This window comes from Drosophila simulans, chromosome 3R (genome assembly GCF_016746395.2).
Source record: "Drosophila simulans strain w501 chromosome 3R, Prin_Dsim_3.1, whole genome shotgun sequence".
NCBI lineage: Eukaryota > Metazoa > Arthropoda > Insecta > Diptera > Drosophilidae > Drosophila > Drosophila simulans.
Genome location: NC_052523.2, coordinates 14,326,701 through 14,344,259, shown reverse-complemented (window position 1 = coordinate 14,344,259; position 17,559 = coordinate 14,326,701). Strand labels below are relative to the sequence as shown.

The window sequence follows — 17,559 nt, the reverse complement described above, 5'->3', positions numbered from 1 at the left end:
CGCACATACAATGCGCCTTGTATTTTTATTTGGTTTTCCAACTTTTTGGGGTTGTGTGGTATGGCTGTGCACTTATACGTTTACATGTGAATATGTCAGCTTGTAGCGGCGTATGTACGCTGTGTTTTCAAGTATCTATGTTTGGCTATATGCTTGTGTGCATGTATCTGGATCTGTTTGCCCACGGACATGTGTAGACAGAGGGAGAGGAGAGGCCGAGAGAGCAGAGCGTTCTCGAGCGCATTGCTCTCGTTGCATTCAATTCTGCCTCTGCTGTATGTTGTATTAATGAAAGTGAGTCCAGCGGCGAAAGAAAGCAGGCCGTGGAACTAAGACAAGTTCTGTTTTTGATTCCGCTTCTGCCTCTGTTCTCCTGCCTTCTTGCAAGTGTTTTCATGTTTTCCAGACCCACAGCTAGGGGTTCGAGATCGGTAAAATAACTCCCCCTAGGACTTTCGACCCATTTTTAAATTAGTGATCCGTCTTCATCATGAATTTTGATGACAGATAAGTACTTGTTATATATGTATGTATGTATATCCATATGTACATTTACATAAGCTTAATTAACAGAAATATTTTTATAACCTGGAGTATATGCTAAATAATAATATGTGTATATCATTTTTTTAAACTAAATTTAAGCAAATACTGTTCATAATATTAATTTAGTTTTAATAACTGATGTCTTTAGTAGCAAAAATAAAGGCGCAGGAGACCGGCAAGTCGATTCGACTGCACCTTAATTTTTATGTGTTAATTCACACATACACGTGCACTTGCATAAACGCCTGTGTGTGCATGTCTGTATGTCTTTCCTCATTCTTGTTTTTTCCTGTTGCAGTCTTGTCTTCTACTCGTTTAATACAGAGGGTTGGAGTTTTTTACGTTCTCTCACATTCTCCTTGTTTCGCCTCTCACTCACTTGCTCGTTCTCTCGTCTTCTCTTTCTGCCGCGCTTGAACCTTTGAATGCAATGCTTTGTTTAGCTTGATTTTCGAGCAATTGCAACTGTTACATGTGTTATCTAGAATTTATATGCACATTTTCCAATTATGAATTACTGCCGATCGACGGGAGATACAAATATGCTGAGTATCGGATAATAGTTCAAAAACTCGATCACCGGCACTGTAAAATATTTTGATACTCTCACCACACTCATGAGTAAAGAATGTACCTGCAGATACTTCGATATACCGATGTACATATATGTAGATACGTATGTACATGTACACAATGTATGTTGATGTTAGGATATTTGTATGTAACTTGTTTCCTTATTCAGCATCCTCTCAAGACCACCCATTCCATCTCCCTCACACACATTCGACAAATAGGGTCCCATACAGCATATACCCGACTTAGAGCCTAGAAAACCCTTTCCTCTGTAAACCCTTTCACCACTTGCAATTATTGAAAATGTCAAGGACCATCAGCGAGCTTAGAATGAAATAAAAATTCGTTTTGTAATGGCGTTTATTGGTTTTATTAATTATCATGAGCTTTTAGTGGGCTGAAAGGCTTACGGCGAAAAGTCGGGCGTTGGGAGGGGAATTTAATCTATGCTAATTGAAAAGGACAGGCACAGCATTGCAAAATAAGATTAAGTCCACCTTGCACACTTTTCCTAATACACATTTATAAATGTTTATGTTTTGTTTATTTTATAAATAGCCACATATTGTTTGTCGTATATCATATGGATATGATCCTTGGACCAAAAGAGCACCCCCAAAACATAACATTACCGATTGATTACATGTTCAATATTCGTATAAGTTAGATTACGTACATTTGTATGTATAATATTTTGTTTCTTATTATCTGTGCAATATTTGTACACAATGTATTTATAAAAGGTAAGAAATAACGAATGTAGAAAATTAATAGAAACTAAATATCCTACAAAAGAGAGTACCAAAGATCAGCGACTTTAAGTTTAATATCACAAAAATTATTCAAATGAGATGTCACTAAGCGCAAACGAATGAATGAGTCAAGCGGAGGCAGGCATTACAAAATCATAATACAGACTATATAAATATCAATACTTTTTGTTCATTAACTATTTGAGTATTCAGGATAGAATATTTAACGCTTGAGTTATGTATATGGAAATATAATTTTCTATTTGTAAATGGAGTATATATTGCCATAGCCACGTTAACCCAGCGCAGCTGATAGCAAAGGCTCCCAGGCCCTATTTGTGTCCATATAGAGTTTATTATACTGCTCGGCCAGAGAGTCACCGTCGTCTAGTATGGTTATTGGAAATAGATCGTTCTGTAAAATTAGAACATTTTGTTATTGCTGAGGAAAGGCTTAGTAGTCAACGAGAAACATACATTCTTAGACTGCCAAAGCTGCTCTAGCAACCGCAGGAAACGTTGCATTTCCATGCTGCTGGCAAAGAATATAACCAAATCGTCCTGGTTTTCCAAGGGTGCCTCCTGGCAGGAGAACTCCAGAATGCACCACCAAGTCTCGCTCCGCGAGGTTATCTTAATGCCAGTCATCTCTTTGATGTCCGCACAAGTTAGTATGGCTAAGCCAGAGTTCTTTCCGTAAACACTGGTCATTCTTTGCGACTTTTCAGGCGATGCTACAATCTCTTTAGGAGCTGCAGCTTCGTTTGTTTGCTTAGTGGGCGTGGAGCTCAACGAGGAATATGAATGTTGAGTACCACGGGTTGGAGTACTAATGGTGGAACCCATCTAATATTTCAAGTCAAAATTATTACGAAGTTGGATTAATAATACAATATGCACACTTACCAAGCTACTGGTTTCAAAAACACTGAGCACATCCTCCTCAAGCAAGGATTCTTTATTTTCCTGAACGGCTGCATTGTTATCCGCCTGCTGGCTTATTTTTCGTAGAGGAGCCGAAAAGTCTTCACGCAGGGTTATTAAATGGTTTTCCGTGACGATCAACGTGCATCCAAGGGTTTTGTGCTTCTCCTCTTGAACCAGAAGCTAAACACAACAAAAAGTTAAAACAAATCTACTAATATTAATTGTCTACTTACGCCACTGGCTGATTGCAAAAGAGCCTGAAGCCACTCGGAGGCCACATACTCGTCGGGCGCAGCCATTTGCAGGACTTCGCCCTTCAGCGTTATCTCGAAGCAGTGGGGGCGCTCTGACTTCACAGTTCGCCGGGCGCCCTGACACTCGGCGAGGGCCATGGCCCAGCTGGGAAGCCTTTGGGTGGAATCGTTGAACATATACAATACGCCAGCTCTAAGAAATGAACACATATTAAATTTAATTCCTTCAAATATAGAGAGTTACGTACTTCAGTAAAAAGTATCCTGGTTGCCAAAATATTCTGTTCGCTGCTGAAGTGCTGATCGTCTGCCTAAGTCGTCGATGCATGAGGAATCCCTTCATTGAAGGTCCCAGAAGTTCGCTTGGCGATTCGACTCTCATTGACCCTCCAGCTGGCACATTAACCACTGCATAGAACATCCAATGTTCTGCTCCGCCAACACAGCTGTTGGCACGCACAAAAGCCTGCAGTGGAGCCAAATGTTCTAGAGTCAGCTGACCAACTGCAGGCAGAGTGGATCCACTGCGTCGGGCACACAACTCCAGGTTAGCCACCAGGGATCCGGCTGGATACGGTCCACCTGCGAGCAGGACCTGCTGCATGTCTCGATTGCTGTTGCTGAGCAAAACTGTGTTGCCAAAAGGACCCATCTGAATAAAATGAGGTATAAACAAACATATCACAGCAAAGTCATCCATTAGCATTTACCAGTATGACATCCAAGTCCTTGTAGGCCAAAACAAACTTGACACACAGACTATTGCGATCCATATTCACCACATACAGAGTTTTATCAGTGAGTAGGACAAGTACAGGTGTCATGATGCCATCTACACTGTAGCCTGTATACAGTTTGAAAGCCTGAAATGATAAGTTTTTATACTTGATTGCTATTTGCTACACAATCACAATCTACCTTCATTAGCTGCTCATTTGATTGTTTCAGATTGAGCAAGGACTTTCCGTTGAATACATCAATTGAGATCTCCCCAATGCCAAGTTCGAAATTGGACAAGTTGCCTTGGAAATCGTTATCCAAACTAATAGCTAGTTCCCGTCGCGGCGAATTCGTGCCACACATCTCAATCTCCATGGCGATCTCAGCATTTAAGTCATCTATCAACTCGTAGTTCTTTGGCCGCGCACCCTTCACATACAGATCAGAACCAGCATGCCTCTGTTCGGTTCGCAATTTATCGGCAAAGAAATTGTTCTTGCGTATGGAGGTTTCCATTATTTTCTTCTGTGTGACATTGCGAAGGAACCGATTTATAAGTGAAGTTTTGGCCGCCGGAGCTGGCGGCTTTAGCAAGTGAGCATAGTCCACGTCCGTGTAGTCTACGATGACCAAATCACTGTCCATTGAGCGCGCATTAGTTGTATCTGTAGTGGTTATAGTTAGTATGTCGTCGAACTCTTCGCTGAGAATAGTGCTCTTCGAGTCACGACCGCTGCCTCCTGGTCCTCCGCGTCCAGCGGCTAGGTAGGCACTGGGGCTATGGAGGCTCCGGCTTTGGTGAGGATGCTGTTGGTCGTAGTAACGGGGCGGCTGTAGGGGTTGTCCACGCTTCTTGAGCGGCGAAGGAAGGTGACGAGACTGACGCTCCGCGTTGCCCAGCTGCGGATTCATTGCGATTTGATGGTTGCTGCTGGTGTTGGTGTTCGAACTAGGTTCGGATATGGTGGATGAGGAAAAGTTCCGCTGAAGCTTGCCCGCGGCTGGTGCTTGTTGCTGCGGCTTAGCGATTTTTGAAGCTAAATTAGCATAATAAAATGTGTTAGTCATCGGAGAAAATATTAATTTAAAGGAATATTATTTGCTCACCAAAATAGCTATCTGTGACTGCCTGCTCGTCCTTTGCAACTGGTGTTGCAGCGGTACTTGTGCTGTCTTTGAAGCTTCGAAAGAAATTACTAAACGTCTTGGCAATGGGAGCATCCAAAAATGATTTCTTAATTTGACTAGCGGCCGGCTCTGCGATGGGAGTGTTTTGCTCGAGCAGACTGGCTACACTGGTGTGCTGAATACCGGATGAGAGTTCGGATTGCAGATCCCCCGTCTCGTAGGATACTCCGGTGTGCTCGAAAACAGTGCTCTCACAATTAATTATAAACTTGCTGCGGAACTCGCCCTGTGCGCTGCCCATTGGCACTGTTTCCTTATCGAATTTCTCTTGGCGATGCAACATCAGTGACTGTTTTGACTCCATCGGCGAGGCTTCCGTGGAGCTGGCACCATCGTCTTCGTTCTTATGCCGCAATTGCTCATCAACGTTGTGCACGAATTTCTTAACTTGTTGTGCCTGCTTGCTGCCGTCGAGACTCTTGCTGAGGAATGGCTTAGCTTTAAGAGGTGGTGACTCGGCCAGTGGCCGCGATTTGTGCTCTGGTGTCTGCTCCAGCTCAGGGACGCACTCCACTACCGCCTGCAGGTCCTCGGAGCCCTCGGGAACTCCGCGCTCCGGCAATGGCATGGTAAAGATGCTCTTTAGCGATCCAAATATCATCTTGCTACTGTTGTCGAGTAGCTGGTGCTTAATGTCGTGCACGTTAAACTTTTTCATCCGCCCATTGAGATCCTGTTCGAGAATGACATTTGTATGTAGCTTAGTTTTCTTTAAGCAGCTGGACTTCGGCTTCTTCTCCTTATTCCATACGGACTTGACTTTGGGACTGTCAGCATCTCCGATATTGGGCTCTGAATAGTAGCAATTGTCACCTATTTGTGGGATAAACATTAATGTGGATACATTTCAAAAGGGTTTAAGCGGAATGCTATATATCTTACCGATCAGGTTGTTGTTAGCATTGCTCATTCCAATGCAATCACAGGAGCTACTCTTAGCCTGCTCATACTGCTTGCGATTCGCATTGGAGTTTTTGTCCTGTTCGTCGGAATCCAAACTTGAGTTGGAGCTGCTGCACACGCATTTGTAAAGTTGGGGTTGCTCCTCCTGTTTTTGGGTCGCAGGGCCGTACTCAAAGACACCTGAGGTGTCATAGTGCAGACCAGGCGCTTCGTCCGTGTCAAAAATGTTGTCGTAGTCCAGCACATCCGAGCAGGCATTTCGGTAGACCAGATGTCTCTTTCGCCTGGCGCCTCCTCCGCCGGTAGCCTCCTCGCCATCGTCTTCCCTGCCAGCGGCACTGAGTTCATTAGGTCCCTCCGGACGTTCCCGATCCGGACACCAGGAATATCGTCCTGGAGCGCCGGCCACGCCCGCTGAGTTAGCGAAGGCCAACTTTCGTCCGTTCTTGTAGGTGATAAAGCCATGCTCAATGTGAATGTTGTCGGTACGAGTGTTCTTCAGTATGTCCTCGTGGAAGGACACTCGCTTTTTGGGAGTTTTGGAGGCGGACGAAGCTTTGTGCACTTTACGACGGTATACAATCTTCTCTGTGGTGTCGAACGTAGAGCACTCGCTAATGGTCATAGACTCATCCGGCGCTGCAGTCACATTGGAGTTGGGATCCACCAAAGGGAGGGGCATCGGTCTCACGTTTTCCTCGTAGGAGCAAATGGACTCCACCATCACATCGCTGTTTTCCGAGTCAAGGAGTTGTACTCCCGAATCGCTGGGCGTGGTGTCCTCCATGGTGCTGCTGTTCAAGCTGGAGCTCATCTTGTCCATGCCCAGATTGTTGTTGGCCTTGGGCAACAGAGGGGATTCCATGGTCGTTTCGATTTTCGCACTTGTCAAGAGTTATCTACGCAGTAATTTTCGTCTATTAACCTATGGAAAATTGTAGAAGTCGGTAAACCATTATTTGTGTATCTCGGCGTTCTTGCTATTAATCAATATCCACAAGTTGCACAATGCGCCGCAGCGAAATCGCGCCACTGCACAAAGGAAAATGACCCCTGACCCAACACCCCCTTGAAAAATCGCACCGGGATTAAATTCACAAACCGCTGCTTCTGTCACTCACCTGCGATTGTATCGCAGGATTCCATGTTACTTTCGATTTGGGTGGTTAACGTTTCCCTTTACTGGTGCTTTTAGGGGTTTTACGTGCAGATTTATCGCCACTTGTACATTTTAGAATTGCCAAAAAAAAAAAACGTCTTGGCAAGTGAAACAATCAATATTTTGACCTCATAGAGTTGCCAGTTTCGCGAACAGCTGATTGCGCGCCAGAGCTGCCAGATAAGAGAAGTGGTTGGCAACGCGGGCCGTTACACCAAGGGGAAGTTCCAGTTTTCAAATATTATTCTGGTAAACTTAAAAATGCAACATGTGTGGAACACTTTATGTAAAATATTTCATGAAGGGTTTATCCAATTTCCATCCAAATCCAAACTGTATTTTAAATTGTATTCGGCTTTTATTTAAAATATAGTACAGCACGTATTTGTATTTTAAGAAAATTGTGATTCGAAATTAAGAGCAAGCCCAGAACAGTTTGTGAAAACGTTCTTCGAAAGCAAATGCCGGAACTGGCCGATAAAACCATCTTTGACATCGACAGTTGGCGCCCAGTTCGCTTGTTTCGCGCAGTCAAACGGTTGTTCATATTTCGCAGATATTATTCTCAATTACAGAGTGAACATTTAAATTAATGCCCTTGTCAGTCGGTGCGCACATCATTTCCTCTTTGCCATTTCGCTAGCCGGGGTCAGTTGTCAATTTGAAAAGTAGTGTAGTGTGGGCGAATGCCAATGAAAGCGAATGAAACCTTAGAAATCAATTTATCACACTTTGCAGCACATCACAATCGTCGCGATAACTCTGCCGTTTGTTTATTGGTTTTTGCAGCGCGACGAGTAAAATATAATTCCTCGCTTACTAATCCTCCGAGCAAGTTCATTTTCAAGCGCACCCAGAGATGAGCTACTTTGGGAACTGACATGGACTGCGGAGCAATGAGTGCCATAGGAACAATATCAAAGCCGAAGGTAGTGTGTTCATAATGCAAAGCCCAACTAGCAAATTGGTAGAATTCAGGTGCCTGATTGCGTTGGCAATATATTTGCACGCGCTGGAGCAATCGATCCAGCAGTGCCATTGTGTTCATGGTTACAGGTGAGTCCGAGTGCGTTTGCCCAGTTTCATCAGATTTACGCCACAGGGCTGTTCTGTTCCACATATGCAGAAACAACACGGAGAGCGCCGAGCTGGTCTCCCACTACGAGTCGAGTCTTTCGCTCCCGGACATTCTGCCCATTCCCTCAAAGACGTACGACAAGAACCGGGCTCCCAAGCTCCTTGGGCAGCCCACAGTAGTCTACTTCCATGTCACGGTCCTCTCCCTGGACTCCATTAACGAGGAGTCTATGGTCAGTAGAATGTGTTCATCTTTTCAATACTCATCAGTAAGCACTAATTGCTTTATCATGCTCCTTTAGACCTATGTGACGGACATCTTCCTTGCACAAAGCTGGCGTGATCCTCGCCTGCGGTTGCCTGAGAACATGAGTGAGCAGTATCGCATATTGGATGTCGATTGGTTGCACAGCATCTGGCGGCCCGATTGCTTCTTCAAGAACGCCAAGAAGGTCACCTTCCATGAGATGAGCATTCCGAATCACTATCTCTGGCTGTACCACGACAAAACGCTGCTCTATATGTCCAAGCTCACGTTGGTTCTGTCGTGCGCCATGAAGTTTGAGTCCTATCCGCATGACACGCAAATCTGCTCCATGATGATCGAGAGTTGTAGGTGGAAATGTAATGGTTATCCACACCCTGCAAATCCCGTATCGCTTGGAACTTTCCATTCCGCTTCTTGAATTACAAATAACCTGTGTTGATAGAGTCCAGTTTAGTGCCGGAAGTAATCGAGTTTTGATTGGCAGTATCCCATACGGTGGAAGATTTGGTTTTCATTTGGAACATGACCGACCCACTTGTGGTTAACACGGAGATTGAGTTGCCGCAGCTAGACATATCAAATAACTACACGACCGACTGTACTATAGAGTACTCAACAGGTAAGACTTAACTATTAAAATCCATCTTTAAAAATATAATTAATATTTATTTTACGTCCAGGTAACTTCACCTGCCTGGCCATTGTGTTCAACCTGCGCCGACGCCTGGGTTACCATTTGTTCCACACTTACATCCCCTCGGCTCTGATTGTGGTCATGTCTTGGATATCGTTTTGGATAAAACCAGAAGCGATACCCGCCCGTGTAACTCTGGGAGTGACCTCACTGCTGACCCTGGCCACCCAGAATACACAGTCGCAACAATCGCTGCCGCCGGTTTCGTATGTCAAGGCTATAGACGTCTGGATGTCGTCCTGTTCGGTGTTTGTATTCCTTTCTCTAATGGAGTTTGCGGTGGTCAATAACTTTATGGGGCCAGTGGCCACGAAGGCAATGAAGGGGTATTCGGACGAGAACATCAGTGATCTGGACGACCTAAAGGTGAGTTGGATGAAATATGTTGGGGTATATTGCCCAAGCTGACGATTCCTAGTCTGCACTACAGCATCATCGGGAATCGATTATTGAGCCCCAGTACGACACTTTCTGCCATGGCCACGCCACAGCCATTTATATAGACAAATTCTCGCGCTTTTTCTTCCCGTTTTCGTTCTTTATACTCAATATTGTCTACTGGACAACGTTCCTATGATGGATTGAAAAGAATCTCCGAAGGAATAGAGCGTAAACAATAATAATACCAAGCGCATTTGTTTAAAAATGTATATTATCGTTTGTAAGCCACAAATAATTGCATTAAAGTATGTATTATATATTGATTACCATGTAGTGTATAAATAAAGGAAAGCGTTTAATAATAGGGTTTAGTTTAAAGGAAGCAATCAAGAAATGCATTTCAATTGCGCAACAAAGGTGGAATATTCTTTGGTAAATTCACTATAAACCTATATAGTTTAGGCATAAGGATATATGTATATATATAAAAAATTATATCAAAAAACTTGCGGGCGTGGCTTTTCCATTTTATCGTTAATTTATCATAGTCTGATTTTTGTTTGTTTATATAATCACATAATTTTATAGTTTCTTTACATTCACATTTACAAATGGATTTCATTGTTTAACTAAAGTTTCGCTTGTTGCTTGGCATAATTGTTGCTAACATTTATGTTAATGGGTGCGAGCGCGATTTCTCAAATCAACTAAGGGAATTCTAAAGTGATAGTTTAGCTATGATATGATGGCAGCGCCACAGATTCAAAATATTAATACGTAGAACTGGAAACATACTGATTTATCCTATAACAAAACTTCAGATCGCCGAACAAAACAGAAAGGAAATTTAACGAATTTCAGGGTGTGAAAAAAGCTTCGTTTTGCATTGTCTGTCTATTGCAAACATGCCTGCAACTTTTCGATCCATTCCTGTGCCAGATTTGCATTGATTGCGTAGAAATTATAGATGCGCTTTGATGTTTTAAGCTAAAAAATAAACAATGAGTATAAATATGTCATTTAGCTCGTATTTGTCTATTGTGCTCACATCAAAAAATCCCTTTTCATCTACGCCCTTGGCGCCAATTTGTGCAGGTTGTGCGGCAGTTACAGATTGGACTTCAGCCAGTTCTGAAATAGAAGTTAAGCAATTACTACAAAGTTCTTAAAATCATAATAAATGTATATACCAATGATGCCCTTCGGAGCGGTATCTTCGGAGGTGTCATAGTAACGAAGTTGATGCTTAATAGAGTCCAACACGAACCATCGCTGTTTCCAGCCCTTGAGCAAGGCGCCACGTTTGTACAAATGTCTAAAGGAAGTTATCAAAAATATGAAAGATAAATGTTTAGAAAATGTTCATATTTTCCTTAATTTGCCACACAAAACTCACCCCTCATGTGTCCGATTTTCGGCAACGTTACTGCTAAACTGGTTATAGAAGTGATGGCTTGAGGTGCGCGCCGTTGTGGCCGCGCTGGAAGCGATGCTTGCCGTGTCGCCCTGCGACATGTTCACATTCGGCGGTCCAACAGCTCCATCTATGGCCTTGTACTTTGTGCAGTTCTTCATGGAGAGCTCCGTGCACTTCTCGTGATAGGAGTTTCCGCAGTCCATGCACCGGTAGCCAACCGGTCCCCAGAGCAGCTTGGTGCAGTGATTACAGTTGGTGGGCGTAGTGTATGGATGCTTCTCGAAACGATGCGGGTGGAAGTACTTGTCCTGGTAACCTGCCAGACGACCCTTCATGATGATCTCTAGTGTAGAGCGTTTGTGCTGATGCGTCTGCACGAAGATGTTTCCCAGCGACGTGTTTCGAGCAACTGGCTCCAGTTGGGGCACTTCCAAGCTATTCCACACCTGCAGCCACTTTTGGGGAAGGTGGCCTCGCTCCGTCTCCGCTTGCTTCACCTCGCTAAGCAGACAAACGTAGGCATTGGGATTACACTTCTCCATGTTGTCGTATCCGGCGGTAATGACCATGCGTTTTCCCTTCGTCTCAGACAGATCGATTTCGTCGTCCACAGTGGTCACTTCTAAATCGTACGGCGCTCCCTGGGCAAGCTCTTCGTTGGTATAATAACACCACAGATCCAAAGCAGCCACATTATTTTGCGGCCGCAGTGTGACGCTTTTATCGCCCGAATACAGGAAATTATAAAATATGGGCGTCTTGTTATGCTGCCGTTCGATATAATCAAAGATAGAGTGACCAATGCGATTAAGGGGAGCGGGTGCCCTTTGACTCCTGATATCCAGAGGGTACACGCTGCACTCATCGTCTGAACCATTGGCCGCCATACCACCGGCTCCAAACATATGCTTTGCATTCAGCGATCCTCGTTTGTCCTCCATCGCAGCAATACCCGAATCCGATCGCTCAAGTTCACAGTCAAAAAGGAAGGTGCGGAACCGACACGACACTGAGTGATATGCCAGGAATCTCAAATAGAAATCATTAAATTCGAAGGCCATGGGAAACTGGCGTTGCAGTTGATGTACTACATCGAGGAACTGCAGAAAGGTGGGTGCAAACGCAATATTTGTGTTTGCATGCGACGGCTTGAGGTTACTGCGATGCGCAAAGCGGTGACCAAAAGCCAACCACTCCTTTTCAACCAGCACACGAAAACCGTCCAGACTTCGGTAGTAGGGATCCAAGCACAGCTGGGCTATTGAACTGAGCTGGGCGGTCACATCGGAGCCATCTTCCAGAGATAGCATCACGCTGCTCTCCTGCAAATCGATCAGGTCAACCACGGCACCAGACAACTGCATTAGTGAGGATATCTGTTGCAGCCAGTCTGCCTGCTCCACCATCTTGGCAAAGCTCTGTCCATCGGCCTCGTTGGTATTATGCGATGGCATGCAGGCGCGTATCAGCTTTTTGAAGGCTGGTCTCGATTGCCTAATGTCGGGATAGTCCACGGGAATGAAGTCCGCGCAAAAGTCAACATTCATGTTGGACTTAGCTTGGGATTTCTCTCCTATAAATGTAAAAATTAAAATATGATATGAAATATTAAAATATGCCAGTTTAAAAGAAGAATCCAATTTTGCTTACCCAATGCGTAAAGCCGCATTTTGCGGAAGGGATGTGCCGATGAGTTTTTAGGATTTCCCTTCATTGTTCCGCCTTTACCTCCTTGACTGGACTTGTTGCCATCACTAATATCCAGGTTGTTCTTATGTTTGCGCGACAATTCCGGAGTAAGAGGCTGTCGATCGTCGGAGGAGCTGTGGCCCATCAACGAGCTCATCGAGAGATTCATGCCCGAATACTGATTGAGAGCCAGGGGCGTTAGCTTAGGCATCGTGTTGATCAGAGCTAGGAAGTATTTATCCTGCTCGGGATAATGCGTGACATCGTGATGGGCGTTCGTGGTGCTCCCCGTGGTGTTTTTTAGCATTCCAATGACCGATTTGCTATTGGGTTGACCGCCTCGAATGAGCAGCGCTCCGTTCGTATGCCGCCATGTGGGCAGTGGAATGCGCTGGCCCTTAAAGCACCGACCCAAATGCATTATTGCCGCGTCACTGCACTGCACAGGGGCCACAATTATAGCCGGATAGGAGCGGCAGGTGGCGTAACTGGTATTGGCATTGCTTATACGGAAACCACGCTGTGATTCCGCATCGAACCCGAGCCGCTTCCAGTCCTGCACATAGCTCCTCTCCCGCATACGTTCGACATCTTTTGTTGTTAGCAATCTGGGCATGGCATTGTTTTGGGTTTCAAACTCATCTCCATCTTCCAGCTCATCGTCGATGGACTGTGTTTCCTGCGCATCGGCACTTCCGTAATCATAATCAGAAACCAATTTGCGCTTGGTCTGCTGCTTCTGCTTGAATCCAGCCTTCTTGGCCCCGCGGAGCAGCGTTTTTTTGGCAAATCCCTTTAAGGTCGAATATTTCTCCTTCGTTTTCAACGGAGCCACGCCCTGGAGCATAGTGCCGTATGATTGAAACGCGAAGTACTCAAACTCATCAAACGGATGCCGCGCTTTGCTCAATATCTTTCTAAAGCTCTCAATCTGCTCGGGAGTTACTTCCGGATCAAAAGCGACCTTGATCAGTTGAAAGCTGCTGGAACGCAGCTGCAGTCCTTCTGTCAGCGTTTGATCCAGATGAGCCAGGTACAGCACGGATATCTTTTTCTCCTTTAGCAGGGAGGCAATCGGAAAAGTGCGAACAATCACCTGCTCGCAAAAGAAGGGATCGCAAGGTGAACCCTTGAAAATCACACGGTAGTTGGTGAGGAAAAGAGCTCCCTCGGCGGGTATCAGGCACTGGGTTTCATCTTCGCGTCCATCCGGCATAAGGAAGCAACGCAGGTGGTCGGTCACCAGGTCCTCTCCTGGCAGCAGGCATGGCGTTTGAATTTTGGGCTTCTGCACGTGCGGATGACGCTTAGCCTCCAGATAAACCGGTTCCAGGGACTCGATGTGCATATGCACAACACCCGGTACCATGTCATGCAAATTGCGTATATGCTCGGAGGTCACTCCACCTTCGGTACAAACGCAGTCAATGAAGCGTGAAATGGTTTTCCCAACCGTGACACCTATTTCCAAAGCATTGTTCTCCTCGAATCCTTCGTCGGAATGTTCGCTTAGGCTGTGTGAGCCCATAATACTGTAATATAAAAATCGAAATGCATATATAAATATAAAATCGGTGTTAGAAACTTATCTCGTATTACCTATTGGAAACACTCTGATTTTCCTCTAGACGAAACGCCGGTTTCGGCTTACTGGCTGCATCCACATTGACATCCAGCGGAATCAGCAGGGAAACCATACGGTTGGCAAAGTGAATCGCCTGGCTGTACAACGTAGACTCCTCCGACTTGGCCAGCTCGGCTTTTTTCTCCTCCTCGATGCTTGGACTTTTGCGCAACTGCTCGGCTGTAATTTCAAGCGCCGTGGGCTCCTCTAGAGGAACTTCGTCCAGCACACAGTTCGCCTCCTTTTGATGCTCATTCTGACGTCTGTGAAGCAGATACAATGCCTTTATTTGACCTTGGACATCCTGGAAAAACGTAGACTCCCAAAACTGCAAATTCTTCCAGATGGCGTGATCCTGTATCTCTGTGTACGCAAATTGTACTACTCCAGTCGAGAGCTTACGGCAGAAAATTGTGGACATGGGCAGCAGAGCAGCAGCCACTGTGTACTCATCAATCCCGGATGATTTTTGCAGCGCCTTGTTCATGAATCGCACAACTAACTCAAACTGTTGATGGTCCAGCACTGCCTTATTGCCGTGCACATATCCAAAGAACTCGCGGCACAAGATCAAGCGTGCATCCCGGTGCATCAGGGTGCGCATCACAGCCGGCAGCAGTTTTCGGGCATCTGTAATCCGATTCTCAAAGATGTATGACACACAGATCCGCAGCACCTCCAGTCGCCGGGCCGAGTTTTGGACATTGGGGCGCACATCCAATGCCTCGGGTAACCTGGGTCCCATCGGAATGATACGGTGCTGATTGCGTGTTACATGAAAGCGTTGTGGCACTCCGTTCTTGCGTATTCCTTCCTGAATGATAAGCTCGACCTTTTCCGAACTTATGCGCGGAAAGGCTGGTTGATGAATACGCTGGAATGCGCCCTCCGGCGGACGCAGTACCTTTTGGGCATAGTTGATGTGAGCCAGAGTGCCCTCATTTTCATATAGCACTCGTCCCAATTCCTGGATATGTGTGAGTATCTGATAGGTAGATAAAAAGTTAATATTAATATATCCATTGAATCTTTGAGTTCTACTTACGAGATTTCGATTCTGCGCCTCCGATTTCAGCAGTTCGTTCATTGAGCTGTAGAGCTCATCCCAGGCATCGGAGGATCGCCAGGGAGGGCCTCGTTCGTTGACAAACGTCGTGAAAAACATGCTGTCCAGGACCCTAAACAGGAATTCGCTCTCTATCATATCGCGGGCGCCGAGAAATCCTGCCTTGTGGAAGGTGATCACCGGCTTTGGGTGGATCCGAATGATAGTCAGGCAGGAGCGATATCCCTGCAGCAGCTGAGCGAAAAGGCGCATGAATATGGCGCGAAGTTCCTTATCAATCTGGGCGTCAGTCTTGGCAATAGCTGAAGGCCGCTCTAATGTGGGAAACGCCAGATCGGCCTGCGCCAGGTTGGGAAACAGGATCATGCTGAGCAAGTCCTGGGTCTGTTCCCACAGCGGTGAGGGAAGAATAGGAACAGGCGGCGTCAGCGACTCGGGAATGGTAACGAGGCCGCCATCCAAATCCACCACAATAACATCCAGTAGATCCGTAATCTCAGTTTGCAGTGAGCTATGTATGCCCATAATAAATGGCGTGGGTGTTGACAACACTTCCGTAAGTGGCGCCGGCAGAATTGGTATATAAACATGAGTATACCGAAAAGGATACATCAATGCCACCAAAGCTCTGCAGCTGTCCGTCAGGTGCCAATAGCACTTAGAAAGAAACAGTATCTTATTCTCTGTCATCACGGCGCAAAGCAGTATCAGCACATTCTTGATGCCCAGCTGCTTGAAGAGGAAGTGGACTCCACTTCCGGTTGTGGGCAGGGAGGAGCTCTGCGGTGGCTGGAGCGACTGCTTGTCTCCTGCTCCTATGGAAAAGCGCACCTGCGGTCCACCCGCTGGAGGAACTTGGATGCAGCCCAGAATGTTTCCTATGAGTGTCTCCAATCCATACGCCAGGTTCTCAATATACACCGTGTAGATGGTGCCGAGACAATTCTGCAAATTAAGATAATGGCTTAATTTAGTATCTTAGGTCTGAGTTTTAAACTCACTTTAAAGGTCTCGGCACAGTCCAAACGTGATATGAGCACCAGACACTTTGGTGCATACATGACGCTGTGGTGCGTAATGGAAGCCGGCGTGGATGTGGCCGTGATGCCATCCGTCGAGGAGGGTGTGGCTCCCAGCAGCCTGCTGCTCCCGATAGTCTCATCCTCGTCGTCGACGCTGCGCGTCTGCGTGATGGCCACCGTCTCATGGAAGCTGAGGCAGGCGCAGTAGTGCTTGTTCGCATCGATGTCCGTCAGTACAGAGACGAAGAACTTGGGCTCTTGCTTCTCGTACGATAAACTCCAGCCGAGCGGCTGGCAGAACTGTCGGAACGATAAGTTAAAATTCAGATATGCTTCGAATTAAGTGTGGAATGTTGCAAGCGCACCCATTCAATGCCCTCGATAAACGGAGTGTCCGGCCAATCTTTCTCCGGAAAGCGCTGAACGATCTTGCCGCATGTCGGCTGGCCACCTACATTGCTGGCAGTTTCTGGGAAAAGGGAAGTTGTAGAAAGTGCGGAAATTGCTAATTATGTGAATGTACTCACTCTCCTTATCGCTGTCGTAGCCGACTATTACGAAGTAATCAGCGAGCCGGGACATCTTGCCCACCACATTGCCGGCCAGTCGCCTAGGATCCTACGGCTCTTTACTAGCCAAATCTAGGGGAACAAAGAGTTGAAGATGTTTTATTTTGATTTTTTTGTTTTTGTTCTGTTGCGTTCTTGTAGCAGGGGACAGCGGCAGATGGCTTCTATTCGCCAGTGCCGTCATCCAATTTGATATGCTAATTAGGCTCCGTCTCTGCGCTCGGCATAAATGATTAGCTCCACGGCGATCGAGGGGCCGAATTGTTATTGTATTGTCTATAGCGCCCGGAGGCGTTTTTCAGGCTTTACGAGTCTTGGTCTTCACTCTTTTTTTTTCTTTAACCACACCCCGCCACGCAAAGTGGGATAGTTCGCCGGGAATCGGACTGGCCATTCTATATATATATATCCGCGCACACACCTCGCAGCCGGCTGCAGCCGAAATCCCCGCTAACTGCCAGCAAATCTCAAAGAATTCGGGGCTATAATTATTATTTTTAAGTTCGCATAGAAAAAGATAGATGCAATACACAATAATTTTCACGAGTTATCCAACACTTTTCGCATCAGCTGATAGAATGTGTCGATATTTGATTGGCGCTTTGAATGTATCGATAGTTTCGTACTGCGCTACAAATTAATCGGCGCGAGCTTAAAAGATCAATTGACAAATGGCAAAATTAATTTCCACTTAGCCTTAAATATTCATTAATGATTTTTGGGGAAATTA

The 17,559-nt window shown here is 45.7% G+C and overlaps 3 protein-coding genes across 6 annotated transcripts; 1 reads left to right on the top strand and 2 right to left on the bottom strand.

Annotated features, from left to right (window-relative positions):
- Positions 1 to 1,461: 1,461 nt before the first annotated feature.
- On the bottom strand, positions 1,462 to 7,190 carry LOC6728469. Its single transcript, XM_016176943.3, has 10 exons — positions 6,985 to 7,190; positions 5,843 to 6,788; positions 4,880 to 5,773; positions 3,971 to 4,809; positions 3,763 to 3,915; positions 3,301 to 3,704; positions 3,032 to 3,245; positions 2,778 to 2,978; positions 2,349 to 2,717; positions 1,462 to 2,286 (listed from the first exon to the last, which is right to left on the bottom strand). The coding sequence occupies exons 2-10, from the start codon at positions 6,726 to 6,728 to the stop codon at positions 2,167 to 2,169; spliced, it is 4,080 nt and encodes a 1,359-aa protein (XP_016035112.1). The 5' UTR covers positions 6,729 to 6,788; positions 6,985 to 7,190; the 3' UTR covers positions 1,462 to 2,166.
- Positions 7,191 to 7,351: 161 nt separating this feature from the next.
- On the top strand, positions 7,352 to 9,824 carry LOC6728468 (glycine receptor subunit alpha-4). Of its 3 annotated transcripts, none has more exons than XM_039295812.2 (7): positions 7,352 to 7,670; positions 7,812 to 8,078; positions 8,149 to 8,332; positions 8,402 to 8,711; positions 8,852 to 8,986; positions 9,048 to 9,427; positions 9,480 to 9,824. In XM_039295812.2, the coding sequence occupies exons 2-7, from the start codon at positions 7,966 to 7,968 to the stop codon at positions 9,636 to 9,638; spliced, it is 1,281 nt and encodes a 426-aa protein (XP_039151746.1). In that variant the 5' UTR covers positions 7,352 to 7,670; positions 7,812 to 7,965; the 3' UTR covers positions 9,639 to 9,824. The 3 variants fall into 3 exon arrangements, with proteins under 3 accessions (XP_039151746.1, XP_039151747.1, XP_016035110.1); XM_039295813.2 differs by having other exon boundaries at positions 7,761 to 8,078; XM_016175154.3 differs by having other exon boundaries at positions 7,361 to 8,078; positions 9,492 to 9,824.
- Positions 9,825 to 9,957: 133 nt separating this feature from the next.
- On the bottom strand, positions 9,958 to 17,411 carry LOC6728467 (myotubularin-related protein 13). Of its 2 annotated transcripts, XM_016176941.3 has the most exons (11): positions 17,251 to 17,411; positions 16,788 to 16,901; positions 16,626 to 16,729; positions 16,240 to 16,560; positions 15,218 to 16,183; positions 14,148 to 15,157; positions 12,510 to 14,080; positions 10,839 to 12,432; positions 10,633 to 10,757; positions 10,491 to 10,573; positions 9,958 to 10,429 (listed from the first exon to the last, which is right to left on the bottom strand). In XM_016176941.3, the coding sequence occupies exons 2-11, from the start codon at positions 16,840 to 16,842 to the stop codon at positions 10,337 to 10,339; spliced, it is 5,922 nt and encodes a 1,973-aa protein (XP_016035108.1). In that variant the 5' UTR covers positions 16,843 to 16,901; positions 17,251 to 17,411; the 3' UTR covers positions 9,958 to 10,336. The 2 variants fall into 2 exon arrangements, with proteins under 2 accessions (XP_016035108.1, XP_016035109.1); XM_016176942.3 differs by having other exon boundaries at positions 14,148 to 16,183.
- Between the last annotated feature and the right edge of the window lie 148 nt (positions 17,412 to 17,559).